The sequence below is a fragment of the Nomia melanderi genome, chromosome 13 (assembly GCF_051020985.1).
Source record: "Nomia melanderi isolate GNS246 chromosome 13, iyNomMela1, whole genome shotgun sequence".
Lineage (NCBI taxonomy): Eukaryota > Metazoa > Arthropoda > Insecta > Hymenoptera > Halictidae > Nomia > Nomia melanderi.
This window is the reverse complement of record NC_135011.1, coordinates 1214333-1235365: the sequence shown is the minus strand read 5'-3', so window position 1 is coordinate 1235365 and position 21033 is coordinate 1214333. Positions and strand designations below refer to the sequence as shown.

At 48.1% G+C, this 21033-nt stretch overlaps 3 protein-coding genes across 7 annotated transcripts in view; 1 reads left to right on the top strand and 2 right to left on the bottom strand.

Annotated features, from left to right (window-relative positions):
- The window catches only part of shg (DE-cadherin), a 46679-nt gene extending 42198 nt beyond the window's left edge, over positions 1–4481 (bottom strand). For both annotated transcript variants that reach the window (XM_076373450.1, XM_031986874.2), the window contains exon 1: positions 4025–4481. In XM_076373450.1, coding sequence (XP_076229565.1) covers positions 4025–4115 — 91 coding nt within the window. In that variant the 5' untranslated portion in view covers positions 4116–4481. The remainder of the gene's footprint in view (positions 1–4024) is intronic.
- Positions 4482–10840: 6359 nt separating this feature from the next.
- On the top strand, positions 10841–13156 carry LOC116431446 (uncharacterized). Of its 2 annotated transcripts, none has more exons than XM_031986888.2 (3): positions 10841–11098; positions 11166–11291; positions 11449–13153. In XM_031986888.2, the coding sequence occupies exons 1-3, from the start codon at positions 10946–10948 to the stop codon at positions 13081–13083; spliced, it is 1914 nt and encodes a 637-aa protein (XP_031842748.2). In that variant the 5' UTR covers positions 10841–10945; the 3' UTR covers positions 13084–13153. The 2 variants fall into 2 exon arrangements, with proteins under 2 accessions (XP_031842748.2, XP_031842749.2); XM_031986889.2 differs by having other exon boundaries at positions 10949–11098; positions 11166–11371; positions 11449–13156.
- LOC116431452 (ornithine aminotransferase, mitochondrial-like) lies at positions 13084–21024 on the bottom strand. 3 transcript variants are annotated; one of them, XM_076373117.1, is made up of 10 exons: positions 20145–20296; positions 19729–19864; positions 18722–19026; positions 17949–18279; positions 17128–17511; positions 15598–15970; positions 14954–15258; positions 14292–14492; positions 13999–14224; positions 13084–13381 (listed from the first exon to the last, which is right to left on the bottom strand). In XM_076373117.1, the coding sequence occupies exons 2-10, from the start codon at positions 19801–19803 to the stop codon at positions 13215–13217; spliced, it is 2367 nt and encodes a 788-aa protein (XP_076229232.1). In that variant the 5' UTR covers positions 19804–19864; positions 20145–20296; the 3' UTR covers positions 13084–13214. The 3 variants fall into 3 exon arrangements, with proteins under 3 accessions (XP_076229232.1, XP_031842768.1, XP_031842767.1); XM_031986908.2 differs by lacking the exons at positions 13084–13381; positions 13999–14224; positions 14292–14492; positions 14954–15258 and adding exons at positions 20812–20828; positions 20896–21024 and having other exon boundaries at positions 15968–17511; positions 20145–20317; XM_031986907.2 differs by lacking the exons at positions 13084–13381; positions 13999–14224; positions 14292–14492; positions 14954–15258 and adding an exon at positions 20652–20797 and having other exon boundaries at positions 15968–17511; positions 20145–20317.
- Between the last annotated feature and the right edge of the window lie 9 nt (positions 21025–21033).

Genomic DNA, 21033 nt, shown 5'->3' with positions numbered 1-21033 from the left:
TTCTCACCAGAAATATTTAACATTTTTTCACAACACAAAGACGATATTCTTTGGAAGTAACTCGAAGGGAAATCACAAATACATTGAGCAACAAAGCTAGTTTATTCCAATATTTCGACGTGAAATAACAGACTTTGTAGTTTTACTGCGGCAAACCAAGTGGTGACTGAGAGTCACCTCCCGAGTGCAAAGGGTTAAATATCAAAGGTTACAGTTTTGCTATATCTAATCATTTGGCAACTTAGAAACGCCTCTGGAGTGCAAAGGGTTAAAAACAGTCATTCGACTGGTCGCGGTAGGAATAGTGTTAACAATCAACCTCCAAAGTAACTCCCCAAAGACACAGAACCACCCTCGAGGTACCCACGAGTACCATTCGATTTTTCCGAGCAGCTCGTCCCGAGTTGGGTCGAGAGCATAAGTCGAAAGACGGCGTCCCATACGGCTCCAACAATCTCGCTCCCCGTTTCGCGCGGAGAGCAACGCCGCGGCACGACCCCGGCCTAACGTTCTTTGTCCCCTCGACTTCGCTGGTTCCTTCTAACCGGCGTGTCCGCGTGTTCTTTCATTCGCTCACTCACTCGCTCGCACGCTCTCTTTGCTCTCTCTCTCTCTCGGTCTCCTGGCTGCGTCGGTTCCCCTCTCGACGTGTTTCAGTTACTCCCTCCGCTGGTTTATTGTTCCCCGTGCCGAGACGCGACCGGTCTTTCCTTCGGCGAACGCGTGGCCGTTTCCTCCTCGCTCGCCGTTGGAACAACGCTCGGCCGTCACCGGAGATTCGTGGCTGACACACGCGCCTTGGACCCCGCGGAATATAATTCGCGGCAACGGAGACGGCGAACGCGCCGCGCCTGGACCCCGCGGAATATAATTCGGGGCAACGGAAACGGCGAACACGCCGCGCCGCGCCGCGCCTGGACCCCGCGGAATATAATTCGGGGCAACAGAGACGGCGAACACGCCGCGCCGCACCGCGCCACGCTTGGACCCCGCGGAATATAATTCGGGGCAGCGGAGACGGCGAACACGCCGCGCCGCGCGTTCTGCATAATCCGGATCGGCTTGTTTACGTTCGTTCACGGTCCAACGTCTTCGGGAATCTTGAGCGGCGAGGGTAAGACGGGAGAAAGAAAAGGGAAGCCGTACGCGGTGGTACGAGAGTGCGCGACGCCTCCTCGGTTCTCGCCTGGCCTGCGCGGCCTGGCTTGCCTGCCTACCCTGCCGCAGCTACAGCTGCATTCTTTCGTCAGAGGGAAAAGAAACGAGAGAGAGAGATAGAAAGAGAGAGTGGGACGACGACGACGGACGACGACGACGAGGGAGACATTGACGGAGAAGGATAGCTGGAGGGAGACAGCGGAAAAAATCCGAGGAATTCACCGAGAGAGCACTTTGAAATCGGCTGCCAGTGGTTTAAGATTACGCCGAGTAAGGCTCCGACACGACGCTCTCGAGTCTCCCGAATCTTTACGCTGAAATGGGACGCGACCCTGATTGGCCCGATGGAGTCATGCCCGGACGAATATTTCGCGTACTGTATTTAACCCCTTGCGCTCGGAAGTCTTTCAGTAAGAATATTCGACGGTTTCCGATGAGTTACGAGCGACGTCGACACTTTGCCACGTCAACGGAATCCCGGTGATGCCATTATTTGCGTGAACTTCGCCCTTTGAACTCTCTGTAGGCTCGAATGTTGCAGGATATTAACCCTTGGTAGTATTATGTCGAGGCAGACTCGATATTCTCTTTTATTGCATCCTCCAACTGTTTTAACGATTTTTTCTATATTTAATGACTCCCGAATATTCTTGAATAAATAAATAGAGCGTCATTTAAGCTATAATTGAATGAACGTCGACGTGAACCTCGAAGTGAGGAACCAAGAGCACTTCGGACCGCAAAGGGTTGAATGTTTGAATGAATCAAAGAAACAACCCTAAAATTATTAAGTTTTCTACGCATCCGAAGTTTTCATTGAGAAGGAAAATAAAAAGAAATGTTGCATTTCTAATTTTCGATAGGAATACTATAAAAATTAGTTGCAGCTGATAGGTTACAAAACAACCTGGATTGCTAAGGGTTAACTTTTTTTTATAATACCCCTAGCGGACAAAAATGTTATATAACATTTCTCAGATCTTATTTCCATTAATACAAAATTTGCATGTGTAGGAAATCCAATAACCTTAGGATAATTTCTTTAAATTGATTCATTAAAATAGTTTATACTATAAATGGTGTAGTGGAGTGTACAGGGTGCAAAGGGTTAAAATTTTGTTGGATGCATAGGATACTGGAAAGATAAAGCAATCGTTAAGGGGAATATTGAACTTTAAGTTCCAGGTTTATTAAGGAAACTGCTTCGATTGCGTGGGAGTTTCGATGAGCGTTTACTTGGCAATCAAAGTGTTGAAACGAATTTGTTGTTTCAGTATTCATGTATTCGTGGAGTATAAGAAGCTTAGTATTCTATGGAAGACTATGATTTTGCTAGAACAAATCTTATGGAGTGTCTCTTCTCGAGTGCATTGGGGTCACCGGTGACCCATGGTCGAGTCGAATAATTACGACAGTCAATTAAACGACGATTATTTGCTAATATTTCTATTATACATAACGCTACCTAATTCTGTGATTTTTGCCAAGATAAACATGCAATAATAATAAAATTCCTCGGTGAAATAATTTGACACTATTTCGTACATTTCGTACATTTTGCTACGTAAGAGTCAATCAGTCAAAGAACAATTATTTGCTAACATTTCTATTATACATAACGCTACCTGCTGTGATATTTGCCAAGGCAAACATGCAATAATAATAAAATTCCTCAGTGAAATAATTTCACACTATTTCGTACATTTTGCTACGTAAGATTCAACCAACAATTATTTGCTAAAATTTCTATTATACATAATACTACCTACTGCTAATATTTTCCAAGTCAACCGTGCAACAATAAAATTCCCCCGCGAAATAATTCGCCGCTACAGTCTCATTTTATGCATCTCGCTAAAATTGTGCGGCATTCGACGTGTTAAACTCTGATTTACGGCAGCGACCTCGTCACCCCGCAACCCTCGATACAGTGCTCCAGATTTTCGTTGCCTCGATCGCGCGACGACCGAGGAGATCCCGTACGCTTCCCTGCATCCCTCGGCCGTTTCCTTCGTCCAGTTTCCCCCTTCGAGTCTTTCTTTTCCTCGGCGTTCCCGGCCGTTCCTGCGCGAGGAAACTGTAGCACGCTCGTGCGCTACGTTGTACTACGTTGTACTACGTGAACGCGCTCGATTCTCACGAGCGAATACGTGCACACGCATCGAGAAAGTATCGCGGCGAGTTATATCGCGCGGAATAGAACGTCCGCCACCGGTTTTCTCAGGGTACGCGTTTCGTCGGCGTCGACCCGATACCTTGCTATCCGATATCTTTTCCCAAGAAAAACAGAGCCGGTTACCGGTTTTGGATTACACGGCTGGAAAGAAGATGGTCGCCGTTAGGCCGTCCAGCCATTCAGCCGTACGACGCGAGTCAACGACACGTCCGTTGTGCCCCGTCCGAATTCAACGTCCAACGGCTTTCGAGAAACTATCGAGCACCGTCGATACCGATATCGATGCAACATGGCGGAAAGGTTGCCGGAAACGACGCGGCGAGATACCGAGTTTACTCGCGTCAATTAAATCACGGCCACCGACCCAAACCGAATCCACAATTCCCTCAATAAACTGCCCATAAACATTTCTACGTTACAAATACTACGCTACGCTAACAATACTCGATGGAATACATTCCTCCCAATATATTCCGTACTGCGACGTCCGCGTACGCAACGGTATAAATCAGTATACCGGGTGAGCGAATCGGACGCGAGGCGTCGATCCGTGGCAGGGGCCCTGGGGCCCCTCCCCACCCTGGCGCTCGGCCTCGGGACGCGTTGCGCGCGCACGCGGCCCTCACTCATACCCCGACACACAACGCACTGCGAACCTAACCACTATGAAAAGAAACGTATCCCACTCACCGAAAGTTCCACAGAGCAGCAGAAACGCTAGCAAAAGACGCTGGGGCCTCGGCCAGGGCCGTAGCGAGGTAGCGGGCCCCTCGAGCGACATCTTTTCTTCCTCCTGCGCCTTCTCCTCCCTGTCCTCTCTGTGCCCCTCGAGTACTCGGCCGTGGCGGACGCGTCCGCGGTCCTCTTCGCTCTCCGTTCGTTCGGGCCTCCAGCGATCGCTAGAACGCGTCCACGCACATGGCTCCCCGTGAGTCCTCTTCTTCGCTCGCACCGAACCGACGGAACACGTCGCTCACTCGCGAGCCTGCCGGGCTGTTCCTCGGGCACTCGCGAACTCCGGAAACACTGCTGCGAGAGGATTCCACGGCGTTCCCGACTTCGTTTCTAAATCCGAATGCCTACCACTGTCTACTACCACTGTCTACCACTGCCTGCCACAGCCTGCTTGCTTGCCCGCCTGCCCCGAATACTCTCACCCTCGCTCCGCCCCACTCCGCACTGGCGTCCCCCCTCCGACGCTAGCCGGTCGGTCTCGCTCCCTCTGGCGGCCGGTCTCGCTCGGTCGCTCTCGGTCCCTCGGCCATTCGTCTTCGGCTCCTCTCGCTCGCTCCCTCCCCTCGCGTTTACGCCGACGACCTACCGCCGCGCCCCGCCGCCCGCGCACCCCGCGCTGCCGTGCCCCGCGCCGGCATACAAACAGAACTCCCCCCACCGCTGTAACTACTTGTTGATCTTCACTCAGGAGCGGCGCACCGCTCGACGCGCCCCGCGCTTAACTCGTTTTTTCCTTTCCTCGCTTTTCCTTTCTCGCCGTTCGGACCGACATATTTGTCATTCGTCGCTCGGTGCTGCGGACGTTTCCGAGACGCGATTCGCTAGCGAGTGGAAATAAGAACGATTTAAATGGCGCCTGAGAAAGCACGATTCTGCTGCCGGACTCTGGTGGTTTCTGGAATTTCGACTGTGATGTACTGTTTTTGCTGGGGGGGGGGGGGGGAGTGGAGGGGAGCTGCTGTTTGAGGGGAATTCGGGAATGTTGCTTTGTGAATGATTTTCGTGGGTATTTGGGAACTTTGTGAGATTAACCCTTTGCACTCGGAAGTTCTTCAATGGAATGGTTGAATAGATTCTGATTAGATGAGAACGATATTTTGGGAAACTCGAAGAGAAATTGCACGTTGAGGAAGAAAGGTGTTTTATTTGAATATTTCAGAAATTGTTGCATTGTACGAGGTGTAATGTTAAACATGAAATTTTATAGTTTTACTGTATGAAGTCAAGTGGTGAGAGTCACCTCTCGAGTGCAAGGGTTAAACTGGACAATATTTTTTAACCCTTGATTTCATACAGTAAAACTATAAAATTTGATATTTAATGTTATATTTCCTATAATGCATCATTTTGGGAAATATTCGAATAAATAGCCGTGTTCCTCGATGTACGTGTGATTGCTCTTCAAGTTAGTTTCACAAAATATCGATTTTATCTCGTCAGAAAATATTAAAATATTTCTAGTGGCAACATTCCGAGTGCAAAGGTTAAGATTTATTCATGTATTGCATACTTCATATATTATAGAATCTCTAATAGAAAATCTAATCATAACTGATCGCTATCATATATTATTACACATAAATAATCAAATTTCATCGAAAACATTCGATACAGACGTCTTCGATCTAGCCAAAACAGCGAAATCGACGACGGTTCTCACGGTCCGTCCCTTATTTCCAAAAAGCAGGAAAACCTCCGTTCGCCGAAGTCGTACGGTGTCGTACGCAGTGCACGTTTATGCTCGAGGAATTATCGTAATTACAGTAATCTCTTCTAGCTTCTCAATTAGTTCTTTCCTCCATCGATCACCGTTCGTTCCCTTTCCATCAGCGTCGCTTTTTTCGTCTTTTCCCTATCTCCTTTCCTTCTCCCTCTTCCTCCTCCACCACACCTCATTCCCTCTCCTCATTTCACGAATCTATCACGAATCATCTACTTCTGATCCCGAATATCCAAACGGTAAACCACGCTCCGCAAGTTTCTCTTTTACACGCCGATTCGATAATGATTCGCGGAAATTTCCTTCCGCGGAGCGCGGCGCGTCATCAAACCGCAAGAAGGACAACGATATCTATGAATCACGCCGATTGCCAACTCCGTCGATTCCGCTGCTCCGTCACGTTTCCGGATCCGTCGATTTTCCCGTTGAACCGCGAACGGCGAAAGGACACTCGGGAATCGTCGAGATTTCGAGAAGATCGAGGAGCGCCGTAAAAAGGCCGACGCCTCCCTCCTCGATCGTTGCAAAGCGAATTAAGCGGAACGCGCGAGAGCTTCTCGTAAATTTCAGTTAGCCGGCGGCTCGGTGACGCGCGAGCCAAGTGGTCCCGTTGAAAAAACGGAAAAATTCCCGCGACCTCTTCCGCTTCTTCTCCTCGCGCGCGGAACACGCCGGAAACCCTCTCCGAGCGGCGAATTCGAATCGCGATTTACTCCGGATAACTCGGTTTAGCTCCGTAAATTACATTCGGGGCATCGGTTCCAAACCTATTTTCATTTGCATACGGAGACCGCAGCAGCGAGCGAGCGAGCGGTGTTCACCGTGCGACGCGATTCATCCGATTCCGGCAGTTCGGCCAGGGGAAAAAACACGATCGGTTAAAATCCGTTTGGAGTTTCATCGCCGCGACGTAACCGGCCGATCCTCCCGACCCGCGGAAATCGCGATCGAACGACTGGAGCTCGCAGTTAGACTCGCTTCGATTCGGTTTATCGGGAACTTTCATCGTTTTCCGCCTAAACAGCGAAGCCTGGACACATCGAGTGTATCGACCCGCAACCCCATTATCTCGCGTATTCCCGGAGGATCGCGTACGCCCGTCCTGTCGCGGCGTCTCTCGCTTTCTCCAATGCCCGCCTATTTTCCACGAGTTCTGCTTCCCGCGGTACGCCGTGTTTCGCCGCGCACAGGAATTCCCGTGAACACGCACGGGCCGCGCGTACAGGTAATTCGAGCGAGTTTCCGTCGTGAAATCGGACGAGCCGTGCCTGCGACAGGAAGTTTTAATGTCGCGGCCGGCCGAAAGGAAGAATCGTCGCCGGCGCCTCGAATCAGTGATTACGATTCGTAATTGGACACCGCCGGCGCTAACGAATGCCCCCGAAAACGAAAAAGGCGGCGAACCGGCCGCCTACTTCGCCGCGGCCTCGTTCCCCGGTTGTTTCCCGAGCGAATTAAAATGCACGCCGCCGCGAGCGCTGTCGGGGACGGGAACGGCGGCCATTAATTCCCTTGTTTCGCCGTGTTATCGTCGTTTTTGCACTCGCCGCGTTAATCGAATTAATCGACGGTTCGAATTAATCAAAAGCGCCGAATCCGCGGCGGTCCGTGTCGCGGTTGACGTACGCCCGGCTGCAGGTCGCCGCCGCCGCGCTTGTTCCCTTTCGGAGGCGTATAAATCAACGCGTTTCCTAGCCCTTTTTTCCTCGGCTCCCGTTTCGCCGACTGTGTTACAACGGTTTGCCGAATTACCGAGCTGAAGCCAATTTAGTTAATTAAATCGAACGTCCCATCAGCGCGACGACGGAATTAACACGCGCGCACGATGGAATTACCGGGAAGATAATGCGATACGCGTCGCGGAAATAGTTTGATGCAGCTTTCACGGGAAAGCGTGCCCGCGATAAGCGGCTCGATAACGGTGACGTTTCGCGACGCCCGATTTTTCGTCGGTTTCACCGGTCGCCGGCGATCGAATGGTAATCGTGGGTAACTCGATGACTCTGAGATGTATGGATAAGGGTCGAAGCTGAAAAAATGCAAATGGTTTACATAATTTCCTTGGCAAGGTTCGAAATGGCTGAAAATGACCCGCCGGTGGTACTCGTCTCGAGGGTGGACCAGTCGAATGACTGTTTTCAACCCTTTGCACTCCGAAGTTTTTCACTGGAAATATTTCAACATTTTCTGATTAGATGAAGACGATATTTCACGAGAAATTCACGTGAATTGACGGACAGCTATTTTACGTCAATATTTCTTAGATCGATGCATTATATGAAGTATAGCCTACTACCATAAAATTATTTGATTCTCCACGCATCCGAATTTTGCACTGAGAAGGAATGACAAACGACTGTTTCTAACCCTTTGCACTCCAGAGGCGCCTCTAAGTCAAATGATTCGACACAGCAAAACTGTAAATTTTGATATTTAACCCTTTGCATTCCGAAGTTTTTCACCAGAAATATTTCAATATTTTCTGCCAAGACGAAGACGATATGTCCTAAAACCAACTCGACGAGAAATTCACGCGAATCGACGGACAAAGCTGTTTCACGTAAGGCTCGCCTCGATAACGTCGACGTGTCCCGATTTCTCGTCGGTTTGACCGATCGCCGGCGACGCTGGGTTCGACGTTCGCCAATTCCTCGACCCGGCGCGCGAACTTCCCCGGGAAACAAACGCGCGCGCGCGTACAGGTGAAACATGGGTCTCCGGTGTCGCGAAAACGATAAACCGGAGAACGATGCGTGTGTATGCAACGCCGTGACACCGACCGCTTAGGACAGCTGTCTACCCGCGCGACTTGCACGTACGACGCGAGATGTGCCCGCTGCACGTTCGAGTCGTTTCCGTACGAAGTTTCGAACACGCGAGGTGAAAAGGTCGCCGTACCACTGCATCGATCTACCGTAATCGTTCTCCATAATCGAACGCCGGAATATCTGTGCGGACCACTCGCGCGTGTCTTTATTCGCCGTTATCGTGGCATTCGACTAGGAAGCGGTTCGTTGGGAGCGGTTAACATTTTCTAAATAAACAAAGACGATGCTCCTTGGAACTAAAGAGGAACGCTCGAATGAAACGGGAAACGAAGCTTATCTACCCAAATACTTCACATTTATATAAAACATCAAATTTCATAGTTTCGAGTGCAAACGGTCAATCCTTCGTGCAATTACTGTCTTTAATTGCTGCTCCCTTTGGCTATTCCGAAATTGCATAATAATGCATAACAATGCAGCATACGATACTCTGCTACGCTGGGTGACGATTTGAATAGATGCCAGGAAAATGTCAGTTCGTCGATAGTGCCGTTATTAATGCATTTTTAATAGAGAATTGCAGGAATTGTTTTACCCCATCCTCGCAATGAGTGCGACAAGGATGTAGAATTTTGGTGGGTGGCGACAGTGGCGCCATCTAGCGGCGGGAAGCTAGCGGAGTTTCTCCCTATACCCGCAATGTGTAAGACAAGGACGGAGATAGTGTGCGACAAGGACAGAGATAGTCGTCTCTCTGCCACCTGCTTGGAATAAGCATCTCATCGGTCCCTGGTACCTACTCGTGAAGCATCAGGACCAAGGAGGTCTTCTAATTAGAGCCATCTGGCGGGGATAATTGGATACTATTTGGCTAGAAGTTTCATTGTTCTCTCAATAGATGGCGCGTCATCAATTTGCATTAATTGAGACGCAATGAATCAATAGGAAAATCACTGATAACTCAATAATTACAGCCCAAATGTGATTCAATTTGATACTAGAATATTCCTACGAGTCTCCTGTAACTTTCTCGATGAGAAATATTCACTAATTACGTCTATTAATTGAGAAATTAAACGATTCGTTCGGTCGGAAAGTCTCGCGCAGTCCTGGAACATCGTTCGGAAGAATGATTAATAAACAATTAACGCCGAGGAAAATCATGTCGAAACAGATATGGGAGAGTAAACGAAGGTCCATTCTACGATTCTGAATTGCTAATATCGATGGATGGTTCCCGCGAGTTGAGTTATTGATGAATCCGCTGTTGATCTCGTAGTTTACTTTACATCGACGTCGCATTTAGTTCGTAGGTTCAGCCGCTAGATGGCGCCATATTGGAGACCTCCTTGGTCCTGATGCTTCACGAGTAGGTACCAGGGACTGATGAGATGCTTTTTCGAAGGAGGTGGCGGAGAGACGACTGTCTCTGTCCTTGTCGCACAGTATGTCTGTCCTTGTCTTACACATTGCGGGTATAGGGAGAAACTCGGCTAACTTCTCACCGCTAGATGGCGCTACTGTCGCCCGTAACTATCATTATCCTAAAAAAAATACAAAACTGCAACAGGATGGACTCCATCCACACATATATTCAATCCTTGAAAAACTAAATTTCACACAATTAAAAATAGATAAATTCTGGAAAGAAACTAACATCAGGATATAACAAACACAAAATAAAAATGAAACCAAACTCCCTAAATAACGGTTGACAACGAAAAGAAACATTATCTTTGTCACACACTGGTGCTGTCATTGCGAGGATAGGCAAACCGCCCCTGGCGCCTCTCAACCGGCTTGACGTAGATGTAATTTTGCTTTGCCAGTATGTAGTATGACAAATGGTTAATTAATATCTAGTGTTTGAATAGTCATTTGAATATTTATTTTATCAAATAGGATATAAATGCATGTTACAGAAAATTGAAAAAAATTGCCTTGCGACTGGATTATGATTTCATGAAGAATTGATTTCTAATGAATTCTATACTAATTAACTGTTTATACATTAATTGATTTATATTTATATATTACTATTTATGAAGTAATTAACTAACGTTTTTGGAATCCGTTCTTTAAGGCGATCAAGGACATGATAGATTAGGGGATAGTGGAAGGGAAAATGGTGAAAGTGTCGAACAGTGTTTAATGGATATATATTTATGTTGGATCCTATATCCTTGTTGTCAGTTGATTAATAATTACCGCTTTAATAACGGCTATTACAGGGAGCATGTTTGCAGACGGCGGCACCCGATAATTAGTCAGCGCCATCTATGATTGACCTCCGAGATCATGATGTAATCAAACAAATACATAACCTCAAAGTCACGAACCCGAGGATCTCGGTTCAGCGACTTTCGAATTGATGTTCGATAGATTACAATGTTTATCGTTACGAAAGAGATTGACAGTGAGAACATCAGCAAATTATGCCGTACATGCTTGAGGGAGGATGGCGATAAAATGATTTGTTTATTCGTGGGACCAGCTGGTTCCTCTCTCGCTGCTAAGCTGCGGTCCTTGTCGTGTTTGGACGTAATGAATGACTTTCATCGAATCACCGTTGTATGATTATCGCGTATTAACGGTCGTTTTTCACCAGGTTTGGCAAGGCGATGGTCTCCCGGAGAAAATGTGCGATCGCTGCGTCACCAGAGCAGAATCTGCTTTGCTTTACAGGGAACAATGTCGAGCCGCCGACAGAGCGTTGAGACAAGCCGCTCTAAAGGTGATTTTCCTCCAACAGAGGTCTCAATAATTACACCATTGAGGTCTACAGAACAATTTCGAAAAGACAAACTTAACTCGGTAGTTCTAGTGTTAAAATTGATAATGAAATCTTACACAGGCAACACATAGCTAAACGGAATTCAACATTTTCCCAGGTGTCGGGTTTAGCAGCATACGCTGCAGTTTCTGGATGCAAACTGTATCAACAGAACCAAAGTTTCCAGCCGATTCAAAGCACACACAAGACACTGAAGTGTATAGAATGCGGTATCTTGTGTGCAACCTACCAGGAACTCTGCACGCACAGTAGACTGCATTTACCATTCATTCAGGACAACATTCCTGTGCAACGTATGCGTGTAATGGAGTCTCAGAATCCTTACTTGAACCTGAATTTTAGCCACTTAAGTTCCAACCTGACCGAGGGGGTACAAAACAGTCAACTGTCCCCTTTGATCAGGTCGAACATGATCCAGCAGATGATCCCGATGAACGGCGAGGACCCCAATCGAGCCGCCTGCGCGCTGCATTGTTCCCTGTGCAACCACACGTTCACAAACAGAATGCAGCTGGTGAGCCACAACATCACTCACAGCACAGAGAACGTTGACATGTCCTGCGACAACGAGAACATCGACATCTGCGAGAACTCCAACCAGATACCGCAGAACTTGAGTTACGAGAGGTCCATCAATTCCGTCGACAATTCCATTCAGAATTTATCCTACGAGAAGCCCGGAGCGAACGTGGACCAAATGCAAAGCGTCAGTTTCCCGGAGAACATGGACCTGGAGGAAATCCACGGGTCCAACGGAAGCTCCGACCGCGTCCAGAACACACCAATGCAATCCGAGGGTAGCATGCTCGACGGGCGGGCGCTGAGGTTCGGCAAGAATTTCGAGCGGACGGACAACAAGGAGAACATCGGCAGGTACCAGATATGCGCAGCGAATCTGAACTACAAGGGGCACGCGGAGGAGGAGAATGCGGCGAGCGCGGAGAACAAGAGGTACAAGTGCGACGTCTGCCCGAAATTGTTCTCCCAGAGGTCGAAGCTGCTGACCCACCGGTTATCGCACTCCGGCCAGCAGCCGTTCAAGTGTCAGAGCTGCGACAAGGCGTACTCCACCAAGAGCAAGCTGAACGCTCACGTGCGGCTGCACACGAAGACGAACGTGCACAAGTGCAAGATCTGCGAGAAGATCTTCGCGTATCCTTCCTACCTGCGGGACCATCTGAAGACGCACGAGCCGGTGCCGAGCACGGTCACCGAGCAGAGCAAACCCTTCGAATGCGCGACCTGCCGGAAGAGGTTCCGCATGCTGAAGAACCTGAGGGCGCACGAGCGGCTGCACACCGGCAAGGGTTTGGTGCAGTGCGAGATCTGCGACAAGCGGTTCAGCGAGAGGTACAACCTGAAGATCCACCTGCAGACGCACAAGGCGGCGAGGTCGCACAAGTGCGAGTACTGCGACAAGAGCTTCGTCCAGAAGGGCAACCTCATCGAGCACCTGAGGATCCACACGAAAGTGAAGCCGTTCGAATGCAAAACATGCGGGAAACGGTTCTCGCAGTCGAGCCACCTGAAGAACCACGAGGCGTCGCACGCCTCTCTGAGGCAACACCAGTGCCGGCTCTGCGGGAAACGGTTCAAGCTGATCAGCCACCTGAAGAGGCACTTGAGCCTGCACAGCGGCGCCAAAGCGTACAAATGCCATCGCTGCAACCAGCTGTTCTCGCAGGCGTTCAGTCTAACGAGACACTTGAAGAGGCACGAGTCGCACGCTTAGTGATCGCTTGCGCGCACAACTTTTGTATTTATCAATAAAACTACATTTCACGCGTACAATCATAGAGTGTTTCTCCTCTTGGCGGCTGGAAACGAATGAACTACCGTCACGCGAGGATTCACGGGGTTTCTTCACTTGTAACTGTTGAGCACACTGGTCAGTATGTGCAGTCCTTCTCGCAGTTGTTCCTCCGTGATAACGAGCGGCGGGGATATTCTTATTATTTGCCCGTGGGTCGGTCTAGTCAACAAACCTGCCTCCTTCAGCTTCAAGCAAATGTCCCAGCCCTCGGCGAAGTCTACAACAAAAGCGTTCACTTGTAAACAACTGAAACATTTCAGTACACCTCGATTTACGCGGACTTCTCTTAAGCGAGCCTCTTTTTACGCGGTGAATTGGAACATTTCTGAAATGTCGTTACTATTATTTCTATTATTACTATTTATTATTATTTTAACCCTTTGCACTCGGAAGTTTTTCACTATAAATATTCTAACATTTTCTGATGAGATAAAATCGATATTTTGTGAAAAATGTTATTACTATTATTTCTATTATTACTATTTATTATTATTTTAAGCCTTTGCACTCAGAAGTTTTTCACTAGAAATATTTCAACCTTTGCCAATGAGATAAAATCGGTATTTTGTGAAACTAAGTCGAGAAATCACGCGTACATTGAGGAACAAAGCTATTGTTTAAATATTTCTCGAAATTACGCATTATAGGAAACATAATATTAAATATCAAATTTTATAGTTTTACTGTATGAAATCAACCTCTCGAGTGCAAAGGCTTAAAACTTACACCAGCTTCTCTCTTCGATATTTTCTTTTCTTTCTCTTGTACGCGATTTCCGCGTAAATCGAGGCTCAGGTGTATCTCATTCGTCGAATCGTCCACGACGGACGCTACCTTTCGCGATCACCAGACCAGCGAGCAGTCCTCGTCCCCGAAATTCCGTGGCCACGTCCTTCGGCAGTTTCTGCAGCTCCTGTCGGACGATCTCCCCGAGTTTCCTCGCGTTCTCCGCGAGATTCTCCTCCTCCAGGACCTTAACCGCCTCCAGAGCGACCTTGTTTCCCAGAGGACTTCCGCCGAAAGTGCTGCCGTGCGATCCGGTCTCCAAACAATGGATGATCTGCTCGTCGAATGTTTATTTTAGTTCAGTTACTCGCATTTAAATTACTGAAACGCGAATGACTCACCTGTTCGTCCGCCAAGATACCGGAAACCGGATAAAGTCCTCCGGACAATGCTTTCCCCAGGACGAGGATATCCGGCCTTTGATTCTCGTGATCGACTGCCAGTCGCTTCCCCGTCCTGCACAGGCCAGTTTGCACCTCGTCGGCGATCCATAGGACGTTGTACTTGGTGCATAGATCCCGTACGCCTTTCAGGTAACCGTCCTGGAAAAGTCAATTCTCGTTTAACACTGAAACTACTAGACAGTAGTCGAAATGACTCATTTCTGATTTCTTCCTTTGCAATGATCAATACTAGAACTACCAAACATGTAATATGATTGATATGTAAACTCTATAACAATTGTATCAACAGATTATTTTCAGTTTCCTCAGATATTAATTATAGCGTTCAACTGAAACTATTTTTAAAATCATTTCGAATATTTAATGGCTGGAAGATAATAATTGCGAAACAAGAGAACCGAAAGCAGTTATTTTTAGTGTTAACCCTTTGCACTCCAGAGGCGCTTCTGAGTCACCAAATGATTCGACACAGCAAAACTGTAAACTTTGTTGCTAAGGGTTAATACTTCCACCTCTTTGACCCTTTGAACTCTAGGTTCCAATATTGCACCGGTCCCATAGATCGGATCGAATGAGTCTCAGCATGGAAAAAATATTACGTCGGGCACGACGACTCCCGCTTCGCCTTGGATGGGTTCCACCATGAACGCGCAGACGGTCGGGTCGTCCTTAAGCTTCTTCTCCAGCGCGGCCAGGTCGTTGTACGGTATCTTGTCGAACCGGGGCACGTACGGTCCGAAATCGGTGTAACAATTTGGATCCGTGGACGCCGACAGTGCCGCGATCGATCGTCCCCAGAAATTGCTCCTCGCGAAGACCACGGTCGCCTGTTCGTTCGGTATCTTCTTGATTCTGTACCCCCAGCGTCTCGCTACCTTGACAGCGGTGTCGCCGGCTTCGACGCCTGTGAAATTTGTTTTCGTCGAAATAGAAAAGCGTGGTTCAGTCTCCGAGTTATTTTGCGAACTACCACACCATTTAAAGAATTGTCAAACTTTATTAGAACTGATTACTTGTGTAATACTTATGAAATAATAAGATATTTGAATATTTTTCATATAGTGATACATCAAGAACTTATAAGTTGATCTCATCGAGAAATCGGCCAGTTTTCTAAGAATTAACCGGTACGCAATGTGTTAACATTTAACCCATAGTAATTCGATTTGGTTGGGGGTCACCGGTGACCCCCACGGCATTCAACCTTTTTAAAATCAATTACGGAAGACGTCGATGATCGCACCTGTGTTCATGGGTAGAAACTTGTCCCACCCCAGCAGCCTCGTCAGGTACTCCGCCAACTCGCCGTGTGGCTCCGAGTAAAAAGCTCTGGAGGTGTGCGCGAGTTTGCCCGCCTGCTCCCGCATCACCTTGACGAGCCTCGGGTGGCAGTGTCCCTGGTTAACGGTGGAGAACCCCGCCAGGAAATCCAAGTACCGTTTCCCATCGGTGTCCCACAAATGAACGCCGTCGCCCCTCGCGAGGACCACCGGCAGAGGCTTAAAATGTCTGCCGCCGTACTTGTTGTCCCGCTCGATCAGCTCCTGCGAGCTCAGGAACCTCCTCAGACCCAACGTCCTCGAGGAGGCGACGAGGCCCGACCTTACCGGATGCATCTCCCCGATCTGCGGCGCACTGGTTCGGAAACGAGAGGATCGAAGGGCGTGCCGCTCCGACGAGGATCAGACAAACTGTACGCGACTTTGCGATCAATCTGACATTTATACGAGTCCGACAGGAGAGGAGTAGGGGCGGTGTACTGGTTATTTACGTGGGATATTTATGTATACGGTTGATACGGCCGAAGGATTTACACTAAATTCCTTTCGACACGACGAAAGACACCGTGTCTGATAATAAAGTCGGAGTCGCGTTTTTATTGCGGCGCCAGCATGCCGAGCAAACGGAAAACAGCAAATACTATAGTAATCCGAAGGCTGCTCGTCGGGCTGATAAAGATGTGCATTTCTTTAATTGCAGTTTTCGGGCAGCCCCCGAATTACCGTCTAACGTCTATCCGCTCGCGATTAAGGCGCTTAAATACATCTATCCGCGAGGAGGATTTCCAGCGACAGTAAGATTGATTAACAGCGCGGCCTGAGGAACGACAGCGATACAGGGGATCTGTTATCGTCTGGCAGCCGTTCTTGATACCGATAGCATAAGATCGATGTAAATGCATCTGATCGACAGTCGCGGGCATATTTTCCACGCCCGGCGAGGCCGAGAACAAATTGATTCTCGGTCGCGAGCTGATTCGTTTGTCGGTTCGAGCGCGATACCGCTGTCCTAGTCGAGTCAATGTCTGATATCAGTTAAACGCTGGAGCACGCATCGATCGATAAAATACAGAACAGGACGGTATCATAATAAGCTATTAATAACCGGCGTGCAACCGGTCGACCAATTTTTCTACGTCGCTAGCGTTAGCAAGATAACGGCGTGCCGTCGATGCAGCTCGGCCGTCGCTCGCGTCCCCCCGAACATGATCCGAGTGTGTTTCGTACGAGGCGACAGTTTATTTACAAGATTTCCCCGAGGTTACAGGCGTCGTGCGCGATACGCGCTAGGCGTACTGCGTTACAGTTTTGCCGATGATCTCGGCGCACTCCCTTATTTGGGGCTCGGTGATCACCAGCGGCGGGGCCAGTCTGATGATGTGCCCGTGCGTCGGCTTCGCCAGCAGACCGGCGTCCTTCATCTTCAGGCAGATCTTCATGGCGTCGATCTTCTCGTTGATCACGATGGCGTTCAGCAGCCCCTTGCCTCTGACCAGCGTGACCACGTCGCGCGGAAGCTTGCCGAGCTCGCCTCTGAGAATCTCGCCGAGCTTCTGCGCGTTCTCGGCCAGCTTCTCCTCCTCGAGCACGCGGAGCGCCTCCAAGGCGACTCTGCAGCCCAGGGGGTTGCCGCCGTACGTCGAGCCGTGCTCGCCGGGCTTGATCGTCAGCATGACGGAGTCGTTGGCCAGCACACCGGACACCGGGTAGAAACCGCCGGAAAGCGCTTTCCCGAGGATCAGGATGTCCGGCTTCACGTTCTCGTGGTCCACCGCCAGCCGCTTGCCCGTTCTGGCCAAGCCGGTTTGCACCTCGTCCGCTATCCACAGCACGTTGTGCTTCGTGCACAGGTCTCTGACTCCCTTCAGGTACCCGTCCTTAAAGAATATAGAGATTTAACGCTATGTCCGAGGTCCCTGTGAAATTTTAACCCTTTGCACTCGAGAGCCTTTCAGTCGCCTGATTCGACGCAGCGAACTTGTAAAATTTTTTATTCAACGTTAAACCGTATAACGTGTCAACGCATAATAATAGAAATGAAATAGTTCTCCCTTAGTTTATAAGATAAGCAATCGCGCCAGTTGAAATATCGTTAACACTAGGTTTACGGAACGCGTGAAATTGACGTATATTGGATTTTAGAAGTATTTTATTGAGGTTCTATTATTAGAAGTATTTTAGAAGTATTAAGATTTTGATTGATGCGATCATAGTGACATGTACCCCAATTACCTGCTATCGAATCTCCAGTTTCTACAATCTAAGTAAACGAGCATCTTTTGTCGAGTGCAAAGAATTAAAATGATCACTCTACCTTCGGCACGACAACTCCGGCCTCTCCTTGTATAGGCTCCACCATGAAAGCGCAGACGTTGGGATCGGCCAGTGTTTTCTCTAGCGCGGCGAGGTCGTCGTATGGGATGACCTCGAATCCGGGCATGAACGGGCCGAAGCCGCCGTAACTGGTCGGGTCCGTGCTCGAGGAGACGGCGCTCATCGTCCTCCCCCAGAAGTTACCTTCGGCGAACACGATCTTCGCCTGATTTTTCGCTATCCCCTTGCAACTGTATCCCCATCTGCGCGCCAGTTTGCACGCGGTCTCGCCGCCTTCCACGCCGGTGTTCATCGGCAGCCACTTGTCGTACCTGAAGATCATTCTCTATAGTAGCTTCGATGCTTCTACGGTCGGGAATGTTACATTCATAAGTGGCTCTCGGTGAGCTGTGTCCGAGAGGAATGTTCCCAACGTTTCGCCGTTTGAAAAATTACTGGTGACTACTGACTATGAAGAGTCTTCCTAGGTACACCCAGTGTGTATTTTTCATCCATTTATATTTGATATAAATATATTTATATCTTTATATATCTCTATATTTGATATAAATCTATTGATATCTTTATCTATCTTTATATTTGATATAAATATATTTCATATTTTTATATATCTTTATATTTGATACATCTTTGGATCACGTATTATGATCTACCGTCTACTAAAGCATCAGTGTCTCACTCTCTCACTCTGAAAGCCACTTACGAATACCACTCTCTGTCGTGCAACGACACAAGACAGAAAGCGTCGCGTACCCGAAAAGCTTCGTGATGTACTCCTCGAACTCGCCCAACGCGTCCGAGTAGAACGCCCTCGAAGTCAGTGTCAACACGCTCGCCTGATCGGTGAGCGCCTTGTAGATCCTCGGGTGACAATGGCCCTGATTAACGGCCGAGTAAGCGCTCAGGAAATCGTAGTACCGTTTGCCCTCGACGTCCCACATGAAAACTCCGTTGGCCTTGCACAAGGCGACCGGCAGCGGGTGATAATTGTGAGCGCCGTGCTTCGACTCTCTTTCAAAAATCTCCTGCGACGTGATCGTTCGGCCATTCCGCTCGCCCTGCGGCCAAAATTCCAGTTTAACCCTTGCACTCGGAGGTGACTTCGCTTTAACAGTGAAACTATAGAATCTGATAACGTTGAACTAAGAATAAAACAGCTTCGCTCCTCAATGTAGATTTCCCCTGGAGATTAGCAACATTTTAACCCTTTGCGGATGAAACATGCAAAATCTTCAATATACAAAGCTAAATTACACATCAATCGCTTAATTGAACGCACGATTTCATAGAGCAAAGTTCAGAAAATGGAAGAAATACAGTAATAAATCATTTGACTGAATTGGAGTATTACCATTGCACGTTCAAACTGAATGTCACCACAATTGGTAGCATTATTTATAATATAACCCACCGAATTCGGGTGACACCATGATCCACATAAACTTAAACATTACATTTCTCGGTGATGAAACGAACAAACTGAATTCTGTCAGACGCGAGATACTAGAAAGATAGAGCAATCGTTGTGAAGAAACTTCTAGTTTCAGCGTTGTTAAGAAAACTGCTTTGATTGCGTAGGAGCTTCGATGAGTATACTTAGCAGTCAAAGTGTTAATAGAGAAAACTAGTCCTCCAAATATAAATATTTCATCCCATCGAAATCTCATCCATCCGCAAAGGGTTAAAAGAACGTGAGACATTTCCAGCGAGAAACTTCCGGGTGCAAAGGGTTCAAATCGGCTCCATGGTGTCCACGTTACCTGGCAGAATAGGTTCAACAGTTTCCCTCTGGAGACTCCAGTTCTCCCGAGCATGGTTCTGGCGAGAGATTCCATCGTCGATGAACGTATCGCGCGTACGCCGAGGAGATTGACCTGTCCTTAACCGCGTGGCGATCTGCAATATTGAACCGCGAGCTAGATTTCTAATTCATCGTCTCGGAGTCCGGTGCGCCGTTCACCGATGGGGAACCATTCATTATTCATCTACAGTATAGTAACAAAGGTGGTACGCGCCTCTCATTCGAAGCTGGACGAAGAAATACACGACGTTATCAACGGCGGAATTAGCGTTCATCCTACCGACGACGATCGCGAATGCATCGTTATCGCTGCAGCAAAACAACGCGCGTATCAGCGCACGGATTTCTCCGAATTATTCTAAGTATCGTATTTACCTGGCGTGATCCAGCAGCTGATAATCGATCGTCCTCCGCAGCGGACACCTTGTGCCACCGGTGCGAAACGATATCGTTCGACGGTTGTTCCCTTTTTAATTCCTCTGGGAAACCGCGTTCCCCTGTGCGACGATCTCTAGCCGATTTACTCGATTTACTGGCGAATCCACGTACTGAAACACGGAATACGGAACGCCGAATATTTAAAGTACGTGCCCCGTACTATCCCGCCCGCTCTTTGCTCATCCTCTTCGGAGCGGTCGTCACGCGTTCCCCGTATCGGTGATAAGGAGAACGATATCGAAAGTGAAACAGGACCAACTATTTCAGTCCTAAAACTGTGTACGTAAAGTCAATAGCGATAAGTAGTTTTCATCGATCGGTTTTGTGTATCTTTATATTGTTTGATATGTATGTATATATGTGTATATGTATGTATGTATATGTATGTTTAAATAGCGTTGAAGGATTATGTAATATTATAATGATCTACGTGTGGTAAATTACTGTCGAATTTCGATCGGTTTAGCTCGTGGGAAAAACCGGTGTTCGACGAAGGTCTGAGGCACTCGGTCACTCTCTTATCGATAAGATCGGGAACGGTAAGCCATCGTTGACTCCTATCTTATCTACGAAGGAGGGAATTGTAGCTCAAAGTACGAAATACCTCGTGTTTCGATTGTCCTATGAATAACAAGAAACAATGTGAGAATGATTAGAGAGTAACGAAGGACGAAATGCATTTTGTTACCGTCTCGCAGTATCCTTTTAACGATCACCGAAACGGAAGTATTCGAAATATGGTTAATCGTGCGTCCCATGACGATCTGTTCATCGGGAAGGTTCGGGGGATTATGTTTGTAAATAAACGTCCGTCCGAGAACGTTTC

What these genes read in the sequence shown, in the direction of transcription:
- LOC116431446 (XM_031986888.2), top strand. Translation starts at nt 10,946, where the DNA reads ATGTTTATCGTTACGAAAGAGATTGACAGTGAGAACATCAGCAAATTA. An exon ending in GGTCCTTGTCGTGTTTGGAC is followed by an intron (nt 11,099 to 11,165) that starts GTAATGAATGAC and finishes GTTTTTCACCAG; the next exon opens with GTTTGGCAAGGCGATGGTCT. An exon ending in TGAGACAAGCCGCTCTAAAG is followed by an intron (nt 11,292 to 11,448) that starts GTGATTTTCCTC and finishes ACATTTTCCCAG; the next exon opens with GTGTCGGGTTTAGCAGCATA.
- LOC116431452 (XM_076373117.1), bottom strand. Translation starts at nt 19,803, where the DNA reads ATGGAATCTCTCGCCAGAACCATGCTCGGGAGAACTGGAGTCTCCAGA. An exon ending in CCGGAGTTGTCGTGCCGAAG is followed by an intron (nt 17,512 to 17,948) that starts GTAGAGTGATCA and finishes ATATTCTTTAAG; the next exon opens with GACGGGTACCTGAAGGGAGT. An exon ending in GTTTCTACCCATGAACACAG is followed by an intron (nt 15,259 to 15,597) that starts GTGCGATCATCG and finishes CAAATTTCACAG; the next exon opens with GCGTCGAAGCCGGCGACACC.